This window comes from Rana temporaria, chromosome 6 (assembly GCF_905171775.1).
Source record: "Rana temporaria chromosome 6, aRanTem1.1, whole genome shotgun sequence".
Taxonomy (NCBI): domain Eukaryota; kingdom Metazoa; phylum Chordata; class Amphibia; order Anura; family Ranidae; genus Rana; species Rana temporaria.
The window spans coordinates 109,144,424-109,170,158 of NC_053494.1; the positions used below are offsets into that span (position 1 = coordinate 109,144,424).

Sequence of the window (25,735 nt, forward strand, 5' to 3'; positions counted from 1 at the left end):
TCTTAAGAGGGTGAGGCTTCTTGTGAATAGGGCACTGACGATTAGGATCTTTGTCACCCGAATTACTCTGGTATGCATGAGAGGATACGGGTGGTGAGATGTCTGTCCTTTTAACAGATATTGCTCTATGAAAGTCTCTGTGTTTAGCTGCTGTGTTGTCATACCTTGGAGATGGTGATGAAGCAGGCAAGTTGGGTTCACTGAAGCTGAAGCTGGGATCATTTCTCATCCAGGCTTGTTCACTGATGAACCTGCAAAAATATGAGAATGGAGGAAAGGATACGTTATAGTCTCTTTTGTACCTTGAGCCCTGCTGCGCCCATCTCTCCTGCAGGCCATATGGCAGTTTAGACACCACTGGATTGACACCATGAGCAGTGTCCAGGAAGCTTAGACCAGGTAGACGTGGGTCTGTCTTTGCCAACTCTAACTCCATGAGGAGGTCACTTAGATCTTGGAGCTTGCGATAGTCTTTGTTCCCTATTTTTGGGAAGTTTTGCAGTCTCTTGAATAGAGCGCTTTCTATGGCTTCTGAGCTACCATAGGCTTGCTCAAGTCTTGCCCATGTGGCAACAAGACCTGCATCTGGGTGGTCAACATGTACTGTCCTCAGTCTTTTAACACGATTTGCAGATTCTGGCCCCAGCCACCTTATGAGCAAATCAAGTTCGTCCTTGCTATTAAGGTTGAAATTAGCAATAGCAGCCTTGAAGGTTGATCTCCAGGCCCTGTAGCTCTCTGGACAGTCATCAAACCTTGAGAGGCTGGTGATAATGAGCTCACGGCGTGCCATATAGCTGGCTAAGTCATTCAAGTCTGATCTCTCACTCTTTGGTGCCAAAGTAATCTGTGGAACCCCTTGGGTGTGAAAGTTCTCTGGTGAAGAAAGGTGAGGTTTACCAGGATGAAATGATGTTGCATGAGCGCTTAACTTTGGTGTAGTCTTTAAGGCTTCTGCTGGCTGTGGCTGGAGCTGCGGCTTGTCGCTGGAAGTCACCTTGTTGATGGCAGGAGTTGATGTGGTTTGCTGCGTAGATGCTCTGGCGTTGTGGACTTGAGGAGACTCAGGCATTTTGAGCTGGGAGGTCCCTGAGTTGAGAGTCAGAACAGTGTTGTTAGTAGGAGGTACAGGAGATGACTCTGTATCTTTGTAAACATTATGCTTTAGCACATAATCACTGGTGCGATCAATTGGATCTTCCAGTTCTGCTGGGATAAGACAGTCTGAATTAGTACTTTGACCCATTGCTTGTTCAAGAAATTTCAGCCTTGCTAGCGCACCTGCTTCCTCTTTCTCTATTTGCAGAATCTTTATTTGGGCTTCCATCTCTGCTTGGCGAGTTTTGCTCTGGGCTTCAAGAGCTTTGCTTTGGGCCTTCATCTCTGCTTCTTTCTTAGCAAGGGAGCTTTGCGCTTTTTTGGATTCAGCATCAGCGCGGGCCTCTATTAGCTTGTCGCTTAATGTTGAACTTCTGGAGCGAGAGGATCTAGAAGAACGTGCAGTGTGCTTGGTTGATGTTGATCTGTGAGATCTGGTCTCTTGCAGTTGAGCAATGCGGAGTTCTGCCTTACACTGAGCATTTTTCACTAAGAGATCCCTTTGTTGGTTCAATGCATCAGTCTTGGTCAGTTCTGCTGAAGAGTCCTCTATATTACAGTCTTGCAAGAAAGCAGTGTATTTTGCAGACAGCCGTTGGTAGTGTTCATACGCAGCAGATAGGTGAACTATAGAATCTCCTAGTTCAGCCGGTTGATCATTAAAGTGTGGCAAAACTGACATGCAGTGTGAAGTTCTGTCCCAGAAGTCTGATAGCTTGCTGGAGAACTTATCTCTAGTGTATTCGTAGTTTTCTCTGAGTTTCTGTATTGGTTTTATTGTACGCTTGGGTCTTACACTCTGTTCAGCAATATCTGCAGAGTCTGCTCCCTGTACGTCTGCGGGTTCAGAGGCATGATGAATCTGCGTTGGTTCAGCCGTAAAAGAGTGTTCAGAGCCTTGTCTAGACATTTCTCACGGTTTTGTAAAAAATGGTACTGTCTCTTTAAGAAGACGAACAGCAGCTTAGACAGGTGGGGTAACACAGTTCAATTAGAGAAACAGCTTTCAACATTCACATGAAGCGCAGTAAGCTTGTGCGACCATGTGCTTACACAAGATGGCGGCTGGCACTGAGCTTGATTGCAGATTAGGCACACACATATACCCAGCAGGCTGTAAGAATTCTATGCATCTTTTGACTATTCTGACTCCGATTGTTGTGATAGCGATATATCCCTTGCTGAGACCTCTATGCCTGGCCTGTATAAGCAGATATACTCACTGTGGACAATCCTTGTCAGACAGCTGAACTCGTCAATACCGATTCATTCAAAAGAGGTGTTTATTCTTTAACTTCAGGGGTTACAGCAGATAACAGGAACAGCAGATGAATGGTGATAGTATTGTACGGTCAAAAGATGATGCCTTTCCTACCCTGGGCAGAGTACATGAGTGTCCTTCTACATGTGGCTTGCTGGCTGGAGAGATGACACAGGAAGTACTCCACACAGGAAGCAGGGAGGGGCATACATACAGTGAAAATATGTGGTAACTCAAAGAATCACATAAAAACATGTGCATTGCAACAAAGGCCACTAGATGGCAGCATAGGATAACACATAGATTTAGCTATGAGAAAATAGTAGGCAAACCACACTATATAGACTCCAATCTATATAACAATGCTAATATTAACTGAGGCTATGCATCTCATATTCTATGCCCCTATTGGGGCAGCACACAGAGTGTTCAGTAAGGCTGAGGAATTCGGAAAGCAGGTTGCAGGAGATCAGACAGACACCCGTTTCGACCTGCATCCTGCCGAGACTGAACCCAAAAGTGCTCAGTTTTCAGCTTCCAAATCCCAGCTGATACTAGCAGGGTATCTAAGCGGATCAATATTTTGTACCTGATCTATGGTGAATTAAAAAATTTTTGTGCTGAAAAAATGTCTAACATCTGGAAATCTAGATTATATGCACCATTTATTAATCATAGAGAGCTGGCAAACATATCAAAACGTGCACATATTTGGAGTTCCTGTACGTGGGATAACTAAAATGTTCTTTCATTTTTCCGTCCATTTCTCTGCTCATTTAAAGAAAAAAAAAAAAAGTTAATCTTTTTCAAAAACAAATTAGTAACTGAGGTGTTAAAAAAAAAAGTAGGAAAAGTAAACTTCTGCATAGCAAAGTGCAAGATTTAGGGGCAGATCCACAAAGCGAGTACGCCGACGTATCTACTGATATGCCGGCGTACTTTCAAATTTCCCGCGTCGTATCTTTGTTTTGAATCCTCAAAACAAGATACAACGACATCTGGGTTAGATCCGACAGGCGTACACCTTCGGATCTAAGATGCAATTCTTCGGCGTCCGCTGGGTGGCGTTCCCGTCGTAATCTGCGTTGAGTATGCAAATTAGCTATTTCCGACGATCCACGAACGTACGAGCGGCCGTCGCATTCTTTTACGTCGTCTCTAGTCGGCTTTTTCCGGCGTATAGTTAAAGCTGCTGTTTCGTGGCGTATAGTTAAACCTGCTATGTTAAGTATGGCCGTCGTTCCCGCGTTTAATTCAAATTTTTTTTTTTCGTTTGCGTAATTCGTCCGTGAATCGCGGGATGGACGTAATTTACGTCCAAGTCAAAACAATGACGCCCTTGCGACGTCATTTCACGCAATGCACGGCGGTAAATTTAGGGACGGCGCATGCGCAGTTCGTTTGGCGCGGGGACGCGCTTCATTTAAATAAAACACGCCCCCTACCCACCCAATTTGAATTCCGCGCCCTTGCGCCGCGAGAGATAGACTACGCCGCCGTAACTTACGGCGCAAAATCTTTAAGGATTCAAACCAAACTGCAGTAAGGTACGGCGGCGTAGCGTATCTCAGATACGGTGCGCCGGGGCAGATCTTTGTGGATCTGCCCCCTAGTCTGGTCAGAAAAGTTTACCCCGGGGACTTAAAGGGGGTGATTGGAACCAAAACCATGTGAATACAGGCTTTTATGGAGTCAGGCTTGGGGAGTAATGAGACGAGATAACCAGTCAGTAAGAGTTGGCACGGGCATGTTTGAGATCCCACCAGGAAGCCAACACTGCACACTGCTAATCACAGGTAGTGAGACATTTCATGGTCTGCAGCTGCACTGATCGGGAAATGTTTCACTGCCTGTGATTAGCCTTGTGCAGTGTCGGCTTCCTGGTGGGACCAGGCAGGTGGGATCTCAAACACACCCGAGCCCATCTCTACCATTCAGGTGCTAGCGGGATAACAACTACATCTTGGCACACTTGATCAAGTCCCGTATCTTTAAAGAAAAAGTTCACCTTTTGTTACATTAACATGTAACAAAAGGTGAACTTTTTCTTTAAAGATACGGGACTTGACCTGTATTTAGGCTACTTTCACTGAGGCGCTATACAGGCGCTATAGTGCTAAAATCAGCGCCTGCAAAGAGTGTGATAGCCTGAGTGCTTTTACACTGGAGCGGTGCGCTGGCAGGATGCTAAAAAAAGTCCTACAAGCAGCATATTTGAGGCTCTTTCGGGAGCAGTGTATACACCGTTCCTAAAGTGCCCCAGGCCATTGAAAGCGCCACGCTAGCGGCCAAAAAGTGCTGTTAAAACGGCAATAAAGTGCTGCTAAAAATAGCGGCGCTTTACCGCCGACACCCGCCCCAGTGTGAAAGTGCCATTGGGGTGTAACATGTTACTGTTGTAACAGCCCCAGCAACCCATGATCCCTCATTGTGACAGCGAGCCGGGATCCTCTCTCTGCACTCACTGTCACAATTTTTTTTTTTTAAACGCAGACATGCAGGGTTTCGCCCAACCAGCAGCGTCATTCTTTTTCAAAGTTCTTTGAGTGGGAGAACTACAAGTATGGACATTCATTGCAGCGGTTGGTTTGTAGTTCTCAATGAACTACCTTGGAGCTACTGCACGCTCTAGGTAGTTCATTGATGCTTCCTGCAATTGTGCAACTGCCTGCCCATATGAGGTATGAGCAGACAGCTTACACTGACAGTCTGCAGGATCCTTGCATTGCACCCATGGTCTGATAGTTTTTTTACCTGTAAAACAGATGTGCATTTACTTTTTTTTTTTTTCAAAGGTGAACTTCTCCTTTAAGCAAATATATGTTCCCAGTTAACTTTCAACCTCCCTGCGTTTTCATTAGGTCTCAGTGGCGTCGCTAGGGGGGGTGTGGTCCGTACCCGGGTGACACCATCCCGAGGGTGGCGAAATCCCTGGCTCCCTTTGGCAGTTTTTTTTTCAGCTGGAACACCTCCGGCGCTGCGGCTGTGCCCGACCTGTGTTTTCCTCCTCCTCTCTCACTACCGTGTTGCTGAGCCTGTCACTATATCTAATCACTGCCCAGGCAGCGTGGCTGCCGCTGCACACTGTGTGTCCTCTCCAGCTTTCAGCCAGATGTACCGTGTACCTGAGCTGCCCGCTCTGGCCCCAAGCTGGTGCGGTAAGGGGCGGGGGGGTGTTGGCTTGTGATGGGGGTGTCCTCCGCCGCCTGGGCTGTTGTGATCGGTGGGGGTGGGGATGTTGGCATGGTGTCCGCCACCCAGTTACTCCTGAGCCGCCCAGAATGAGAAGTGTTTGTGTTCAGTGCTGGTCTGATAAGGGGAGGGGGTTTGGTTTTATTCTGTATATCATAGCTGTGTCCAGCAGCACACTGTCCCCCTCCAACCCCTGTTTTTTTAGACTAGCTTGGGGTGGATCAGATGCTATACTTACAGCTATATTTTATATATATATATATATATATATATATATATATATATATATATATATATATATATATATATACATATATATATATATATATAATATAGCTGTATCCAGCAGCCCCCCGGTTATCTGACCTGGGGGGGGGGGGGGTTGTGTGGTGCTGCTGCCACGCACCCTGAGCTGGTCTTATAACCAGGAAGGGGGGCGGGGGCGGCACTATGTTTTACCGCACCAGGCGATACCAACCCTAGTGACGCCACTGTTGGGTCTATTCCTGTGTGTTAAAAGATCAACCATTTCACTTTACTTTGCCCTACACTGAAGAGGCATATAAACACTGCCACCAATTCTAATGGGTAAGCTTCTACTTCAACTACAATCTAAGCTCTGACAGGGCATTGTCTTTTGCAAGTTTCTAGTTTTATGAATTACTTTTGGAATTTTTGCCGTTTTCACATTTGGACTTCACTCTGGTGGAAAGTAAAAGCTTGTTTACTCTAGTGATCCACAGAGGATTGCTATTCAGAGGACATTTTTCAGGCAGTGAGGAGGCATTATGTTGCCTCTCACGACCTGTTTTAACCCATAAAAACCTGCACCACCGCAGTTGCAGTGTGGCCTCATCTGTGTTTTGCAGGAGATTTATTTTTTGCCGTTGCAACCATTGAATATGTATAACCCTGTAAGGCTGCCTTTGCAGCTTGATGGGTGGTAACAGTGCATTTCAAACACCTGTTTTTACCCCACCCCCCCCCCCTCCCCGCTCCTCAACTGCAAGTGTAAACTAGGCCTGATGCCGCGTACACGCGATCATTGTTCAGCATGAACAAAAAAAACTTAGGTTTTTCAGCATGTTGAAAAAACGACGTTTTCCCAACTTCATCATTAAAATGTTGCCTACACCCCATCATTTTTTTAAAATGATCTAGCAAAGCGCGGTGACATACAACATGTACGACGGCACTATAAAGGGCAAGTTCCGTTCGCCTTTGGGCTGCTTTAGCTGATTCTGTGTTGGTAAAAGACGATTCGCGCTTTTTTGTCTGTTTCAGCGTGATGAATGTGCTTACTCCATTATGAACGGTAGTTTTACCAGAACGAGCGCTCCCATCTCATAACTTGCTTCTGAGCATGCCCAGGTTTTTTACGTCGTTTTAGCCCACACACGCACACAATCATTTTTTACAACCCGAAAAACAACATAGTTTAAAACGACGTTAAAAATGCAGCAGGGTCCTTTCACACTGATCAGTTTTTCAGTAAAGCAGACGGAAGAAAAATGCCTACCTATTTAAATTCTATGAAACTCACACTGGTCAGTTGCGTTTTTAAAAGTCCTACTTGCTGGATTTTTGCCACATGTTAGGCGCAGTGTTTAAATGGCCCTTTCAAACTGATCAGATTTTAATGTGCTTTTGTTCAGGTGTGATGAGTTCCATTGAAAGGGATGCATTTTTATTATGCTTTTATTCTACTTTTTTAACTGAACAATTGAACAAAAACAGATTAGTTTGAAAGCACAATTTAAAACATAGATTACTGGACCAGTAAGTAGTGGATGTGGGTGCATTATTTTAGGAGAATAAGGACATCGTTTAAGACCAGGATATGACCTACCTGGGGGCCGCATGTGGCCTGCGGAGCCCTCTGATGTGGCCCGCAACCTCCTGCTCTGGGATGGAATAGATTAGAGTAGAATACTGCTATTGAGCCTAGGTTCACACTGCTGCGAATTCAAAATCGCGGTAAAATGCGCGATTTTACCGCGATCTCGCGGCTGCGATTTTGCCGCGATTTCGCGGCTGCAATTTTGCCGCGATTTCGGCCGCAATTTAATGTAAATCCCGAAATCGCAAAAAGTAGTACAGGAACTACTTTTTGAAATCGCAGATGCGGCGTCGCACTGATTAGGACAGTGCCATTGCCGACAATTGCCGCCGATTTGAGATGCGATTTGACATGTCTCAAATCGTTCCAAATCGTACCCAGTGTGAACCAGGGCTAAAGGTAAGTTTATTACTAAAATCACAGTCTATAAATGGGCATATGTGTTCTGCAGTGGTTACTGGGCTGCTTTCAAACTGATGCGCAGGTGCAGATCAGTGCACCTGCGGGTTACCTGCACTGAGCCGTAGACTTCTATTACCTGCTAGTTTGGTGTGCTTTCTGAAAGTGCACCACACCTATAGGATATAATAGAAGTCTATGGCAAAGTGCAGCTAACCTGCAAGAAAAGCCACAGGTGAACCCGCGGTGCGAGTAAATAGTGTATCAGTGTAAAAGCAGCCTTAGGCCCTGCATTGACCTCTAAGGAGTGGCAGATGTAAATGGACTTGTGTCTGTTTACAAACGCCTACCTCTAATCCGATCCACTAAAAAAAAAGACTTGAGTGGGCTCTATAGAGTAGAGCTCTTCAAAAAGTTGGACACCCCTGCTGTAGATCTATGCCAGAGATCCTCAAACTACGGCCCTCCAGCTGTTGTGGAGCTACACATCCCATGAGGCATTGTTAAACTCTGACATTGACAGACATGACTAGGCATAATGGGAATTGTAGTTCCTGAACAACTGGAGGACCATAGTTTGAAGACCCATGATCTATGCAATCAACTAATGGGCTAGTTTTTCAGCTAATGATGGATCACTTTTAAGAAGCATTGCATGTAGAGGTTGCTGATATTTAATCATTTTTTTGAGTTTGGAGAATCTATACCTGCATAAACATTTTTCCAGTATATTTTAGAATGTATATCTAGAAAAAGTCTATTGGTGAGGCTTTTCCATACACATTGACCCACTTACTTATTTGTTGGATCTCTCAATCGTGGGATCTCTAAAATATTCAACAGGCTTTGTGCCCCCATCCTCACAGCAACTTGTTGCTTAATCTCTTTAAAGCGGGGGTTCACCCAAAAAACAATTTTTTTAACATTAGATTGAGGCTAATTACGGGAAGCACAATCGGGTATTTTTTTTAAATCAATGCAGTACTTACCGTTTTAGAGATAGATGTTCTCCGCCGCTTCCGGGTATGGTCTGCGGGACTGGGCGTTCCTATTTGATTGACAGCCTTCCGACCGTCGCATACAGCGCGTCACGAGTTGCCGAAAGTAGCCGAACGTCGGTGCGCAGGCGCCGTATAGAGCCGCACCGACGTTCGGCTTCTTTCGGCAACTCGTGACGCGATGTATGTGACGGTCGGAAGACTGTCAATCAAATAGGAACGCCCAGTCCGGAAGACCATACCCGGAAGCGGCGGAGAACATATATTTTTTTTTAAAAAAAAACACCCGATTGTGCTTCCCCTAATTAGCCTCAATCTAATGTTAAATTTTTTTTTTCGGGTGAACCCCCGCTTTAAGATGAAAATATTGTTTTTTCCCCAACCACTAGAGAATTTTGTGGCAGTCTTATGGAAGTGAGAAAGATGGGGAAGCTTACAGCTAGCTTACGCAATACCTTTTAATACATTTTAAATACATTAGAACCCTTGTGATGGGTTACACCGCTAACCTAATTACGGTGATATTGCTGTTCGTGCCTCATGCTGGTTGGGTACTGGAGGGCACTACCTCCCATCTTACACCCCTCCTCATTGCCTAAATTCCTCCTATCCCTATGTCTTCTCCCCTTTACCTTATCTGTTTGTTCAATACACGGAGGTAGATGGAAATAGGATCCAAAAACCATGCTTTGATAATAGACCGACTGTCTCTCTTGTAGCATGCTAAAGGTTCTTAAGTAATTGGTGTACCTGCATTATGACAAACATGTATGGCCTAAGGTCGGCCATAGGCGGAGCGACCTGGGGTTGCTGGAAAGAAAATCGCTCGATTCCCCCATCTACGCAGACTGTGTTGATGGGGGAATCCTTCCCGCTGAATCATTGTGTTCTCCTTGAGGCGGGAAGGGGAAGCCACCCCTGCTGGGAGAACACAGTAATTATTGCTAGTGGCTATAACGGCTACTAGCAATCATTGCATGTAAAAGCTGACAGGCTGGCTGTTTCCAGGTGGATCGATAAATCAACTTGGGTCCATTCAGCCTGCCCATACATGGTTTGAATCTCAGTGGGTTCCTGCTGAAACAACCGAGTTTCGAATAGTCTATGGCCGGCTTAAGCCTCTGTTAACCTGTCAAACCCTTAAAGTGATACTAAAGTCTCTCTTTTTTTTTTTTTTTCTGTAAAAATAACAAAAATGTCATACTTTCCTGCTCTGTGCAGTGGTTTTGCACAGAGCAGCCCAGATCCTTCTCTTCTGGGGTCCATTTCGGTGCTCCTGGCCCCTCCCTCCTGTTTAATGCCCCCACAGCAAGCAGCTTGCTATGGGGGCACTCAAGCCGAGCCCCAGCTCCCTGTGTCCAATGGCACCACGCTGCGTTCTCAACCAATGAGGATGGGAGTTCTGGACAGCCGAGTCTCTCGTGCAACATCGCTGGATCTTGATGGACAGGATAAGATAAAAAAAACTTTTGCCTTTTCAACCACTTTGATAAAAAAAAAAAGATACATTTTATGGAAAAAAGCTAAGTTCACTTTATTAGTATGTGTAGAATCTTTGAGTGTGGACTTGAATCTAGAGAGAGAGACTTTACCAATAGTAATTTTACTTTTAGGGAACCAAAAATGGGCTCCTATTAATGATGTGTTCCAACACTGGAGGACGACTGTAAAAATTTGCCCTTGACCTCGTTTTTCTAAAGCAAGTCTAAAAATGCTCTAAGCTGTGTTATACTTTTATCTTCGAGATATTAGGTTTTACGGGTGTACTTAGAATTTGTTTAGAAATGTAAGCTTCAGAAGCTGCTGGAACACTTTCACTACTCGTAATACTGACGTCACTCTTTCAGGTGGATCTGTTGCAAGTGTCAACAGAAGTGTATCTGTTGATGTTTGCCGACATCAGATACGATCCTGTCTGTTAAAAACAGATGGATGGGGATCTATTCCCCATCCGCTGGGGGATCGGATGACAGTCAGATGGAAACGGACAGGACTTTATTTATTTATCCAGCATTGTTTTTATTTACTCTGTAATATAACTAACTAATTTCTTAACCAGGGAGCCTCCTGGGCCCTTCAGGGGTACACCAGAGAAATGTTAAAAACTGTACAAGACACTATGTACTGCTCATTGACTGCCTTGCCAATACATACTGCTCACTGACTGCCCTGCCACTGCCTACTGCTCAGTGACTACCCTGCCAATATGTACTGCTTACTGACTGCCCTGCCACTACATACTGCCAACTGATTGTCCTGTCACTACTTATCACTGACTGCCCTGCCAGTACATACTGCCCTACTACTTCATACTTCAGTCATGTCCGTTGAGATGCAGAAGCTGCATGGACACAACCGCTGATCCAAATTTGACATTGATGTTGGTGCAGGTACAGGTGGACATCCTTGAATGCAGACAGTGTTTGGGAACACGCACTCACTTGGTTGTCAAATTGGGAGTAGAGGCTATGTCTGTGAAAAAAGGTTGCGAAACACTAACTTACCTAATAAAGTCAACAATGGTTGCACCAGTGTCAAAAGGGGTAAGCTGTTGATCAAAAGGCTTTTATTTTAAGATGAGGTCCAGTCACCTGTGAAAAAAATAAAAACCAATAACTACAAATACTGTAGCTGCTGACTTTTAAAAAATAGCCACTCACCTATTCCACGATCCATCTTCACTATGTGCACCCGGATGTGACGGCATGCAGCTTCAGACTTTGCCTACTGTCACGGAATCCCTTCCCACACTCCGCTTGAGTGCTTCCGTCCATATATCGCTTCATCCCAGTCTGAATATAGATATCAGATTTTCCAACTACTTGCAACCAATAACTAGGCAGTACTTATATTGGCTGCGGAACATGAACTGTTTATTGAAACACAGGTACACAGAGGTGACACTCTGGGAAATTCCCCCCCCCCCTTTGCATTTAGGGTGGGGTAGATTGTCCAATCACCAGATAGAGCTGTTGGAGGAATCCCCCCCCCCTATCTTACAGAAAACACACATACACATCCCATAATACTTTTCACCCAAGGCAGACAGACACAATAGAACAATGGAATACAGCCACACCACAAACAACCTGGCAAATAGTCTACAACAGTATGAGACACTATACTATATATATATACAGTATATATATGTATATATACATATATATATATATATATATATATATACACACACATACAACATTCCAGTGTGGTTGTACGGCGAGTCTGATTAGTACAGATCAGACTGAGGTTCTCGGTCACCCCTAATAGACACAGGGTAACTTAGACATATGAGGTGCATGGGGAGCGAAAACAAGGGTTTTCCAACCTCTATAATTGATTCTGGGTTCCACAGGCCCCCCACAAAGTGACTCCTGTCACACCTGCTGCACATATGTGAGTAACGCTGAGTATCATGACTGGTTGATGCAGTCTTCTGGTACCTGTGAGTGTCCCAGAAGACTGGGAGGGGGGTGAAGGAGAACTTCTGTATCCAACCACCTAGGCCAGAAGCGGAAGTGAGAGCGAGTACCTGTCAAAACCTTCAAAATTGGCAATTCTTTAAGAGGAGTGGGAGACGAGTCCTTAAAGCAGAACTTCCCCTTTTGGGTGGAGCTCTGCTTTAAACTTTTAGGAGACAATCAAATATTTTACATTTAACACCCCGAATGAGAAGAAACACTGATCTGTAGTAACGCTGTAATTTGTATAAATAATTATATGAACATTCTGCCTATTTACAGGAGAGAAAATTATAGTAAAAGTTTGTCCAACAGAGGAAGAAACTGCCAGACTATTGCAGAAAGTGCTGGACAACAACGAGCCTGCAGCCAAGAAATTGGCCCAGGCTGTTCATCAGGATCTTGTTGTAACTGATAAGACTTTAGATGCCATTAATATGAGCATTCCACAGACAGACCTTGCTGTGTGGGTGGATCCCATTGGTAAGTAATCAATATAGATTTTGATATCATTGTTGTGGTGTTTATATAGAACTTAATTTACCAACGTGGAAAATAATGTTTATGTAGCAAATTAAATGTTTAGTAAGCTTAATGAACAAAGTGAAGCTATCTTCATTAGCAGTTATTAACCACTTCAGCCCCAGAAGGTTTTACCCTTTTAATAGCCAGGCCACCTTTTGCGATATGGAACTGCATCGCTTTAACGGACAATTGCGCGGTCATGCAAAGCTGAACCCAAACAAAATTTCTATCCTTTTTCCCCCACAAAGAGAGCTTTCTTTTGGTGGTATTTGATCACTGCTGCGGTTTTTATTTTTTGCGCTATAAACAAAAAAATAGCGACAATTTTGAGAAAGAAAACAACAATATTTTTTGCATTCTACTATAAAACATCCAATAAATAAAAATAAAATAAAAACAATTCTTCCTCAATTTAGGTCAATATGTATTCTGCTACTTGTTTTTGGTAAAAAAAATCCCAATAGGCGTATATTGATTGGTTTGCGCAAAAGTTATAGCGTCTACAAAATAGGGGATAATGGGGGATATATTTATGGCATTTTTATTTATTTATTTCTTTTGTTATTATAATGGAGGTGATCAGCAATTTTTAGCAGGACTGCAACATTGCGGCGGACAGATCGGACACCTAGCTGACACTTTTGACAGTTTTTTGGGGAACCAGTGACATTATTACATAGATCAGTGCTAAAAATATGATACACTGTATAGATAAAACTGGCAGGGAAGGGGTTAACATCAGGGGCAATCAAAGGGTTAATTGTGTTCCCAACTGTGTGGGGGGATTAGCAGAAACACTAGATCAGAGTGTCCATGCCTGACAGCACGGCGGTCTGCTTGTTTACATCGGCAGACCGCCGTTCTGTTTTTGTGGGGAGCGATCGCGGGTTGGCTCCCCTGTGGCCAATCGGCACGCAATTTCGGCTCCGGTGGTGCGCGCGCTCCACTCGGTGGCTATTAGCAAAATCACGTTCAGGTACTGGAGCCGCCTTGCCGCAGTATATTTACGCCAGGCGGTCGGAAAGTGGTTAATCATGCAGAGAAAATTTTAAAACAAAAAACGATTGGTCTCGTCTTGCAGTTGCGCATTGTCTCTTTTGCGTTTAGCACCAAATTTCAGTTATTTGTTCAGTTTTTATTATTTATTTATTTTTGTATCTCTTTTCAATGACAGACTCAACCTATCAGTATATAAGAGGGTCGGCAGATGTTATGCCAAGTAAAGGGATATACCCAAAGGGTCTCCAGTGTGTTACTATTCTAATAGGAGTTTACCACATTGATACAGGACTTCCAGTTATGGGTGTTGTTAATCAACCATTTGCAATTAAAGACCCTGAGACAAACAGGTAAGAGTACACTCTTCTTTTTCAATGAGACATTTTTATTTTTCTAAAATGTTAATTAAGGGGAAAAGGAGAATTCTGTTTATAGTATTTTTAACTTCTCTTTGTGCAAGCTGTTATTTGCTTTATTGATTATGCACTGCCTATTGATAGCATAAAGTTTAGACATGGGAGTTTCACAGATTTACTACTATGGTATAGTTTGTCCTAAAGAAAGCCTTTGGCCAGGCTGTGGACATTCAAAAATGTACATAATCTTAACAAACAGTAAATTAATTTTAGATAACAAAAACAATGCCTGTGCCCAGCTCCAAATTAAAGTGGTTGTAGCCCTAAAAAAATTAAAAAAAAGCTCCTATTCCCTTATAGCAGATAAAACGGCACAGTGCTTGTGCTGTCTAATCTGCCCCCCTCTATGCTGTAAAAAACCTGGCTGTCCCTTCTGTGTGCTGACAATGATAAACATGGCCGCTAATCCCCGATTACCGTGGTCCGTTTACGTGCCCCCGCCATCCGCAACGCTCCTCTCTCACTGCCTGTCGGCTCCTGTGTGTGTCTCTCTCCCTCTCAGCCCCCCCTGCTGCTATTAGTAGCTGGCAGTACAAATAAAGAACAATTACAGCCAGCTCCTCTGTTATACTAATTTCTCTTACACCGTGTAAATGTTTTTGTAAATTAAAGCCTGCAAATACCTTTGATCTCTTCTTGCTAGTCACAGAGGTCATGTGACCTTCCCAGCTAATGTAGCAGGGGGAATTTGGCCCCTCCCTCTGTAGCTTGTATATTGGAGGAATACAGCAGCCAGAGGTCACATGACTGGTGATAAAAAAGCAAAGATAAGGTATTTACAGGCATAATTTAAAAAAAGCAATTACACTGTGTAGGAGAGATTAAAAGGACAAAGAAGCTGGCTGTACCTAAAGGTCGACCAATATATCGGACGATATTTAGCCTTTTTAAAGAAATCGGCATTGGCCCATTATTATCTAAAAAAAGGCCGATTGTTGGAGATCTGAGGCAGGGGTGTGCTGGGTGGAAATCCTGGACGCCCACCCACCTACCCAACGTCTATTTTAAACGGCTGCTATCACGGATACTACATGACTTTTTTTTTTCCAGTGGGGGAAGTCGGCAGTGGTGGCCGCCGATTGGCTGTTCCCGGCCGCGCTGCATTCTGGGGATTGTAGTCTACAGGCAGAGGCAGTGCAGGAAGTCAGCAGCGGCGGGCCGCCAATTGGCGGTTCCCAGTCGCGCTGCATTCTGGGGATTGTAGTCTGGAGGCAGAGGCAGGCCTCGCGGCACATCAGGGGATGAATGGAGCGGTCTTTTGCCATGCGAGGGGACAGAACGGAGCCGGGAGCACTCCGCTGGTGGGCACTGAAGAGGTGGCAGTAAATGACAGCTCGGCAGTGGTGAGCTTGGCACTGGTGGGCACTGATAAGGTGGCAGTGATGGACAGCTTGGCACTGGTGGGCACTGATAAGGTGGCAGCGATGGAGAGCTTGGTACTGGTGGGCACTGATGAGCTTGGCACTGGTGGGCACTGAATGACAGCTTGGCACTGGTGGGCACTGATAAGGTGGCAGTGATGGACAGCTTGGCACTGGTGGGCACTAATGAGCTTGGCACTGAATGACAGCTTGGCACTGGTGGGCACTGATAAGGTGGCACTGATGAGCTTGGCACTGGTGGGCACTGATGAGCTTGGCACTGGTGGGCACTGATGAGCTGGCAGTGGACAGCTTGGCACTGGTGGGCACTGAATGACAGCTTGGCACTGTGAGCTGGGCACTGGTGAGGTGGCAGTGAATGACAGCTTGGCACTGGTGGGCTGCAGTGGTGAGCTTGGCACTGGTAGGCTGCACTGGTGGACACCAATGAGGTGGCAATGGTGGGCACCAATGAGGTGGCACTGACGGGCTGAACTGCAAGGCACTATTGAGGTGGCACTGATGGGCTGCACTGGTGGGTACTGATGAGGTTGCACTGACAGGCACGAATGGACACTGATAGGCTGCACTGGTGGGCACTAATGGGGTGGCACTGATGGGCACTGAATCTGATGAGGTTGCATTGACAGTCTGCTTTGGTGGGGACTAATAGATACTGATGGGCTGCACTATTGGGCACTGATGTGGCACTGACAGGCTGCACTGATGGACACTGACAGGCTGAACTCGTGGGCACGAATGAGGTGGCAATGATGGGATACTGATAGGCTGCACCCCACCTCTCCCCCCTAAACAATAACCTCCTCTCCACCCTAGATTTTCTGAGATGGGAAAAAAAAAATCGGCCTAAAATATCGTCCGCAAAAATCGGCAACATATATCAGCCATCGGCCGCCCCTATTTCTAAATATCGGCATCGGCCAGAGAAAAACCCATATCGGTCGACCTCTAGCTGTAACTTGTTCTTTACCTTTACAACCACTTTAATAATAAGATTGCTGCAACTAAAGATCCTGGACTAAAGATACTGGACTAAAACAATATGTTTTAACAATAGTGTGCTGTCCACATTGATAATGCCTTGAGCAGAAAATGAATAGCTGAATTCTCAAGGCATTATCAATGTGGACAGCGCACTATTTGTTATAACATAGTAAATTAATTCTAAAACAAGCTCACATTGATCTCTGTAGCTGCAAGCCCTGAGGAGCAATTCACCCTCAAATTTCACAACAGAAGGAATAAAGTTGTTCTCTTGGCAGCTCACTCTGTTTCCTTATCCCAGCAGTGACTTCACTACTTTCCAGTCTTCTAATGTTTTAAATGTAAACCCTAAGCAGGTGCTCTGGGAAGGGGGTTGGGATTCTGAGACCGAAGACATAAAGGTCTTCATTCTTTGGCTCTAAAACTTTAGGATGAATTGTTCCACAGTGGCTGCAGAAAACAGAAATCTGTAAGAATTTGTTAGCAAGCTTAGTAAAGAAACCCGCTAGAGTAAACAAATAAACATGCTGTAAAATAGGATGTCTAGGCCTTTTCCCACTTGTCCAGTTTTTTACAGAACAACTTTGTGCATTTTGTTGCATGAGGATGTATTGAAAGTAGAGACCCTATTATTTCCCATGTGCCTGGTTTGCATCGTAACCTATATGAACCCATTCACACTTACACAGGTGTGTTATGTGTGCTGCACATGCAAGGCATAGTGTGGATCCAGCCTACTATTTATCTTTCCATCATGTGGTAAGATACATTTTCTCTTGCTATGAGTGCTATGAGTGCAACTGTTATCTTAAACTTCCAGGTATGTCGGATACATGGTCAGCTGTTGTGGTTCCTACAACCAGTCACTACATTAGTACATGATACATGATACAGTAGCTCTTTAGGAGAGTCATTTTTTACAGGGTTATTGGATTTAATTGTTTTCTTTAGCATCATGTTTGCTTTAACGAGAAATTCTAGCTATACACCAAATTGCCCTTCCCTCTCCTAACACCTTTGCTAAATAACCCGTATAAGATGTAGATATCTTTTTTCAGCCTGCTTCGGTACGGACACATGATCTCCCGTGTCAACCAGTGAGGCTAAAAAAGCCAGGAGTAGTGACAACACACTTAGGGCCAGATTCAGATAGGTTAGCGGATCTTTTTTTTTTTTTTTTTTTTTTTACCTGGCCTCTTACTGGCAGCTTAGGAATGTACAGCCACTTTGTACTCACCGCACTCTTCCCGTCTCTCTCCCAAGCCTCGAGGTCACTTGTTCAACCCTGTGGTGCTAACTCACAGCCACAGTCACATCAATAGTCTCGGGGGGGTCCGCTTCCCCCCCCCCGCTTCTCACACGTAGCACACAGCTGACTTCTCCCTCTCCTCGCAGCGGTGTGTGTGTATCGGCTCCCTGTCTTCTGTTCTCAGGTTCACTCCCACCTTCTCACACACAACACACGCTGAACGCCGCACGCTCAGCTGTTGAACTGTCTCTACTCACCGGCTGTGAGGAACCGACCAAAACGAGTCAGAAAAAAAAATGATAACCAGGTGAAATTATATCAGGGCTTCTCAGGACTTTTCAGGGCTTTCAGGCTGCCAAAGATTTCCAATAGTTTTCCAATAGTTTTCCGGGCTTCCAGGGCTAAGAAAAGCCTATAAATTTCACTGCTTCAGGTTCAAGTTCTCATTACAGCTCTGCATTAGATCAAGTTAAAACTTCCAGGTTTGCATAACATTCAATCTATTTAGTATTTAGTGAGGAGAGGTGAGGTATAGCTCAGCTCAGCGTGTGTCTCCTCACTCCGCCATTGTTAGGCCACTCCTCCTAACAAGAAGTTGCAAGGAAATGTGAAATGTGAAGAGGAGTAGAGGAGTCTATGAGCCTTTGAACTTTTGAACTTATAATCTAAGTAAGAGAAGACGGGCTTGTAAGGGCTGCAGGTGGAGATTTAAGACGGGCTGGTATATGTTTTGGAATATACGGGTGATCACATCAGGACTTTTTTTTTTACTGACTAAATAAAGTTTAAAAAAGAGACTTTAAAACCGGTGGGACTGAGCAGTATTTATCTTTCTGGCAGCAGCGGGATGAATGTAGCAAAGAAAAAAACGGAAGCAATCCCACAGCAAAAGCAGCAACAAAATCCAACAAAAATAATACTGACCCCACTGACACAGCCAGAGATCAAAGACTATTTCTTACGTACAAGAGCAGCAACTGCCACAGCAAGAGCCTCAGTGCTGGAGACAAGGGGGACAGAGTATCCGGAGATCCCAAGAGCAGCACCCCGGATGAGCCTTACTACACCACAGGCTACGGAAGGGGGGCAAGAGCAGGAGGAGATAAATAGCTGGGAACATAAGAACATGGCTGAAAATAACATAGGTGGAATAGACTTAATGGCGATTTTACAGGCATTACCAACTAGGGATGAGATGGCGATCCTTCAGGCCCTCCCGACAAGGGATGAGATGGAAACACTGGTGACCCGACTTGAGGAGGGACATCGGAAAGAATTGCAATTAATTAGATCTGAGATGCAAGCACTCTCAGATAAAATTTCAGAAGAAGGGACACGGGTGGTGAAGTTGGAAGATCGGGTATCTGAGCTAGAGGAGATAAGGAAAAAAGAACCCCCGTATAGACCACAGAGCTCGGCTATATATTTGAAATTCGAAGAGATCGAAGACAGAAGTCGGAGATTAAATCTTCGGTTTAGAGGGATACCGGAAGAAATTGAGGGAGAATCTCTACAAAGAGTTGTTAAAACAATATGCCAGCTGCTGGGGGCTGAATTAATAAAGGAACAGAAACAGATTGAATTTGATCAACTACATAGGGCCCTTGGGCCACGGCCCAGTGATCCGGCAAGACCCAGAGATGTGATAGGTCGTTTCCATCATTATGCACATAAAGAAATAATTAGTCGCAAGGCATGGGAGGCAAAGATAATAAAGTTTGAAGAAATGACAATAAAGATTCTTCCAGACCTTTCATGGGCCACGTTACAACGGCGAGCACAATTACGCCCGCTCCTGGAAAAAATTTAATCAGTAGGTGGGACCTATAGTTGGGGATACCCGATCGCATTATTTGTTAAGAAAGGGCCACTCTCATTTTTACTATCTGAACCGTTAGAGCTTCCAGAGATGTTCGAATTTTTGGGAATAGAAAAGTTGGAGGTCCCAGATTGGCTACGGCCAATGGACAGACCACGTCGGAAAGGTGGCCTACAAACAACAAAGGATCGAGAATCACAACGCAGAGGAACAGAAGAAAATCGGAATAAATCATAGGGACTGGGCAGGGGATACTGAAAACTGTGAGTCTTTTTTTATTTTCTTTTTCCTTCTCCACGACAAAATGGATGAATATACAGGACTATTATGCTTCCCCCCCCGGTACTAAACTGACTAGATGGTTGGTCTTTCCTCTTTTTTTCCTTTCTATGCCTATCTTTTAGGCCATCCCCCTGCCCCCTTCTCTTTTGTTGTTTCCTTTTAATGTGGAAGTCCCTCCTCCATCACCACCCTCTAAATATTCCCCAGAAGCAATTTATATAGGGGGTTATGAGGAGAAGGGGAAATATGGACTGACTGTATGAACTATATGCACCTTCATTGTGGTTCTTCTTCTTTTTTTTTTTTTTTTATTATATCTCTTTTTTTCCCTCTTCCCCCCATCATTTTATTTTTATTTATACTTATAGATTGGTAATGAACCGTTACTGGAATGTTTTAGTTTTGATTGAAATATATGTTGATAAAATATTAAATGTCAATTGGGAAATATAATAGAATATAAATTATGCAGCATTATACATTAATAGATAGATCAGGATAGTCCACCCTGAACCTTAGGGATTTAAAAAAAAAATAATAATAATTATATATATATATATATATATATATATATATATATATATATATATATATATATATATATATATATATATATATATATATATATATATATATATATATATATATTTTTTTTTTCTTTCTGCACCTGAGGGAAACACCTGATCACTAGCACCATTGTGCACACGTAAAAATACTTTTGGGGATAATTTTTTTTTTTTGGGGGAAAGAGGGAAGGGAGGGGGGGTAGAAAGGGAGACCATATGCACCACTGTGCATACGTAAAAATATCTTGGGAGACTTGTTTTCTTTATTGGAGAAGGGAGGGTAGAAAGGGGATTAAGATTAGACATAACGATAATGGGAGGGGGTAGGGGTGAGTGGGGAGGAGGAAATAAAATAGACACAGTTGGGTAAATAACACGTCACATAAATCATAGTTTAAAATGAGATCTTGCACCTAATGAGAGAACCAATAGGAATAAAGGGTGAGGAGAGCCCCTTTTTTTTTTTTTTTTCTTAGTATAGGGGACGACTTATTAAGTCCACATATAGGGGAATAGGTAAATCACATAAGGAGGTTCAGGGTGTTCAGGACTGGAAATATGTAGAAGCTGTATTAAAAGAATGAAAAGGAATAGAAAGGGAAGGTGAATATGTAATGAGAAGGAGGGAGGGGGAGGTGGAAGAGGAGAAGATTTTCACTAGATTGAACAAATAAGGGGTATATTCATAAATAAAGGAGTTAATATTGACATATGAATATAAGAGGAATATGAATAATAATTATGTTCTAAATGTCTGATTTCCTATTAATGCGAATATAATTTGTTAAAATATATAGGATATGAAGTGAAATTAAATATGTTAATGATGTGTGCATATAAAGAAAATAATTATGAGGAAGGGGTGGTGGGGAGAGGGGAGGGTGAAGGCATTTAGAGGTGGGGGAGGGGTACCAGAATAGAGATTAGAAAGTGAAGGGGAGGGGGAAGAGGAAAGAGGGGGGAGAAGGAGGAGAGAAGGAAGGAGAGAGAAAGAGGGGGAAAAAGGGAAGCTACAGGGTAAATAAGTTTGAAAGGGTTTAAAGAGGAATTAAATAAAGTGAGGAGAGGTAGTAGGAGCTCAGCCACTCCTGCTTTTGCAGGCTTATTCCTCCTATTTTCGGTAACTATGGGATAACAGAAGTCCCATGTAGAAGCCGTAACATAAAATCCGTACCTCCTAAGACCCCTATAGGAGGAGGTTTTTTTTGTTTTTGTTTTTGGTTCTTCTTTTTTTTTTTTTTTTTATAAATTTGTTTTTATTTTATATTTAATTTTTTTTTCTCTTTTTAATTATTATTTTATTTATTTTTTCCTTTCGTCCTCTCCTTTTCCGCTGTCGGCTAAAAGTGGTGTGTTAGATGGATAAAATAAGGGTTACTTCCCTAAATGTAAGAGGACTTAATATCCCCGAAAAACGGAAAATATTAATAAATGAACTAAAATCGCTCAAAACGGACATAGGATTTATTCAGGAAACACACTTTAAAGATGGGGTATATACATATCTTCAAAATAGGAGGTTCCCTAATGTATACCAGGCCTCTAACCAGGAAGCCAAAAGCAAAGGGGTGGCAATTTTAATAGCAAATAGAATACCATGGTCCTTAGTCGAAAAATACGCGGATCCAGGAGGGAGATTCCTGTTTCTTAAAGGGACAATAGGGGGTGAGAAGGTAACATTAGCCACCATCTATGCACCGAATATACATCAAGACAGTTTCTTAGTAAAGGTGATCACTAAATTGATGAATTTTAAAGAGGGTAAATTGATCTGTGGTGGGGATTTGAATATACCTCTAAACCCAAAGGAAGATACCTCAGTAAGGGCGTCATCGGTACCAAATGGAATTAGGAAACGAATCATACAAAAACTACATGAATTTCAGTTAGTAGATGGATGGCGTATGTTACACGCAGGAGAGAAAGACTATACATATTTTTCAACCCCACATCAAATATATTCGAGAATAGATCTCTTTTTGATCCCGCATCAATGGTTACATTTAGTACAGGATATCTCAATTGGGAATATAACTTGGACAGATCATGCCCCGGTAACAATGGAAATAACTTGGGGAGAGGGAACTCAGACGTCAGAATGGAGATGGAAATTAAATGAGAGTCTACTACAGAATCCCCACATAATTGAAGATGTAAAAAAAGAAATAGTGTGGTACTTTCAGATAAATGATACTGAAGAAAATTATCCGGGTATAGTTTGGGAAGCCCATAAATCAGTGATCCGAGGGGTTCTAATTAAACATGGTTCCCGAGTTAAGAAAGCAAGAGAAAAACAAATAAAGGAAATATTAGAAAAGATACAGAGATTGGAAATACAACATAAAAAAAAGACAGAAACTGGTATAGGAACTGAACTAACACATTTAAGAAGACAGGTAGCGGATCTCCTTAGATATAAGGCTGAAGCGGTTTTACAATATGCAGAGAAGATGACGTATGACTCAGGTGATAAATGTGGGAAGTTACTAGCAAAAAAAACTGAAAAAATTACAGTCAAGGTCATATATCCCATTTATTAAAACTAAAGAAGATCAAAAACTTAATCTTTCAAAAGAAATAGCACAGGAATTTAGGAAATACTATGCCTCGTTATATAATCTAAAAGGGAAGGAGAACCCCCCTGGGTCTGTGGAGAAATATATATCCTCAGCAGGTCTGACTAGATTAACATCCCCAGAACGAAGGGACCTAGAAAAACCAATTACTATGGAGGAAGTGCAATCAATAATGAAAACAATAAAACATGGTAAAGCCCCTGGCCCAGATGGGTTCACTATACAATATTACAAAAGTTTTAGTCCACTACTGGGGACCTATATGACTAAATTATTTAATACAATAGGACAAACTAGACCGTTACCCCCGGAGGCGTTATTAGCACATATCACGGTTATCCCAAAAGAAGGGAAGGACCCAGGGGCATGTACTAGTTATAGACCAATATCATTAATAAATGTAGACATTAAAATTTTGACAAAGATTTTGGCATCCCGCATACAGCCCTATCTATCAAAACTGGTACACTTAGATCAAGTTGGGTTTATACCAACTAGAGAAGCAAGAGATAGTACCATTAAAGTGTTAAATTTAATAAATCAAGCTAACAAAAAGAAGATATCGAGTGTTTTCCTGAATTCAGACGCAGAGAAAGCATTCGACAGAGTGAATTGGGAGTTTATGCTGGGAACAGTAAAACAAATGGGGTTGGGAGAACGGATGTCACAATGGATAGAGGGGGTGTATGCGGGACCCAGAGCCTTGGTAAAAGTGAATGGTGTATACTCTGAGCCTCTGGCAATTACAAATGGTACTAGGCAGGGCTGCCCCCTGTCGCCTTTACTATTTGCCCTGACGTTAGAACCACTATTAAATAAGATTCGACAGAACAGAGATATAGTGGGTATTCAACTAGGAGGAAGGGAATACAAAGTATCGGCTTACGCGGATGACATGCTCTTCTCCCTAGTAAAACCACAGATATCCCTTCCAAATTTAATGAAAGAAGTAGAACTTTACGGGAAGATGTCAAATTTCAAAATAAACTATAGTAAATCTGAAGCGATGGGGGTCGCTCTGCCAGAGTCGATTAAAAATAGTTTAGAATATAGCTTTAAGTTTAAGTGGACGACGAGGGCATTGAACTATTTGGGGACACAAATGCCACCAGATTTAAAGGATATTTTTGAGTTAAACTTTAAACCACTACTGGGTACAGTTAGAACAATGCTAGATGGATGGAGTAGAGGAATGCACTCTTGGTTTGGGAGATCTAATATTTTAAAAATGAGTGTAGTGCCAAAATTTCTCTATCTCTTTCAAGCTCTACCAATTCAGATCCCCATGTCGTACTTCAATCAAGTCCGGGCTTTATTCACAAAATTTATATGGGGGAGTAAAAGGCCAAGGATCGGTAGGAAACTATTGATCCTGCCCAAGAAGGCTGGAGGAATATCAGTACCGGATATGCTAAAATATTATCAAGCAGTTCAATTGGGAAGGATAGCAGACTAGAGTAGACATGGGGATTATAAATTGTGGATCACTATAGAGCAACAAATGTGCCCTGTACCGTTGAATAGGGCAATATGGTGTTATTCAGCATTACCCCTTACAGTTAAAACCCATCCAACGATAGGCCCAACTTTATGGACTGGAAATAAAGTATGTCATAACTCAAATTTTTCGACTAAAAACTCCCCCCTCTATCCGATAATAGGAAATCCAGAATTTCAGCCAGGCATGGATTCTCAAATATTTAATAAATTAAAAGAAAATGGTAGATTTCAAGCCTCCCACTTTTTGGGAGAAAGTGGGTGGATGACAATAGGAGAAATAGTACAAGGGAGAGGGAGTTGTGGGATACCGATATGGCAAGCGCGACAGGTACGACATTTTCTGGAGACTCTGGGTGGTGCAGAAAAGTACAAACGGGCACTCACAAAATTTGAGGAGTACTGTGGAGGAAAGGAACCATTAGCCCATATGGTTGCTAAAATGTATACACTGCTGACTGCACCACCAGAAGACTTTAGAATGTCGAGCCTGGTCAAATGGGATAGAGATTTAGGAGAAACCTTCTCCCCAATACAAAGCCACAATATTATAAATTTAGCACTACAATCTTCAAGATGTACGAAAATACAAGAATTAAATTATAAAATATTAACAAGATGGTATTATACGCCAGCGCGTCTAAATATATTTTTTCCTGAAATGTCAGATAGATGTTGGAGAGGTTGTGGGGAGAAAGGGACAATGTTGCATACATTCTGGGGATGTCCAATAATACAACAATTCTGGGAAACGGTACGGAGAATTACACAAGAATTTACGGAATACCAGATTCCAGATGACCCCTCGTTTTTCCTTTTACATCATACTGAAATTCCTCCGGTAGGATATATGGGATCAATGATATGTCATTTGATAAATGCGGCAAAAAGTTGTATCGCAACAAAATGGAAAGACTCCATGGCACCTCCAATATCTATGTGGCTGAAAAAAGTAAGGAAAATAGGGATAATGGAGAAACTCCTCCCAAGAACAATAGATAAGAAAGAGCAAATTAAAATGATATGGGCACCCTGGGAATTATTTGTACAATCGGAGGAAGGCAAAAAGTTATTAGGGGAATAAGGATAAAGATTAACAGATGGAAGAAAGAAGGGAAATAGAAGAGAGATTATATTGCGTTCGGGGGGAGACAGCGGAGGGGGGGGAGGGTCGATGTATGTTTTTTTTTT

At 42.9% G+C, this 25,735-nt stretch overlaps 1 protein-coding gene across 3 annotated transcripts in view; it reads left to right on the forward strand.

Moving 5' to 3' along the window:
• Positions 1 to 25,735, forward strand: part of INPP1 (inositol polyphosphate-1-phosphatase) — a 68,831-nt gene that overhangs the window by 40,814 nt on the left and 2,282 nt on the right. For all 3 annotated transcript variants that reach the window (XM_040357167.1, XM_040357166.1, XM_040357168.1), the window contains exons 5-6: positions 12,532 to 12,732; positions 13,949 to 14,123. In XM_040357167.1, coding sequence (XP_040213101.1) covers positions 12,532 to 12,732; positions 13,949 to 14,123 — 376 coding nt within the window. The remainder of the gene's footprint in view (positions 1 to 12,531; positions 12,733 to 13,948; positions 14,124 to 25,735) is intronic.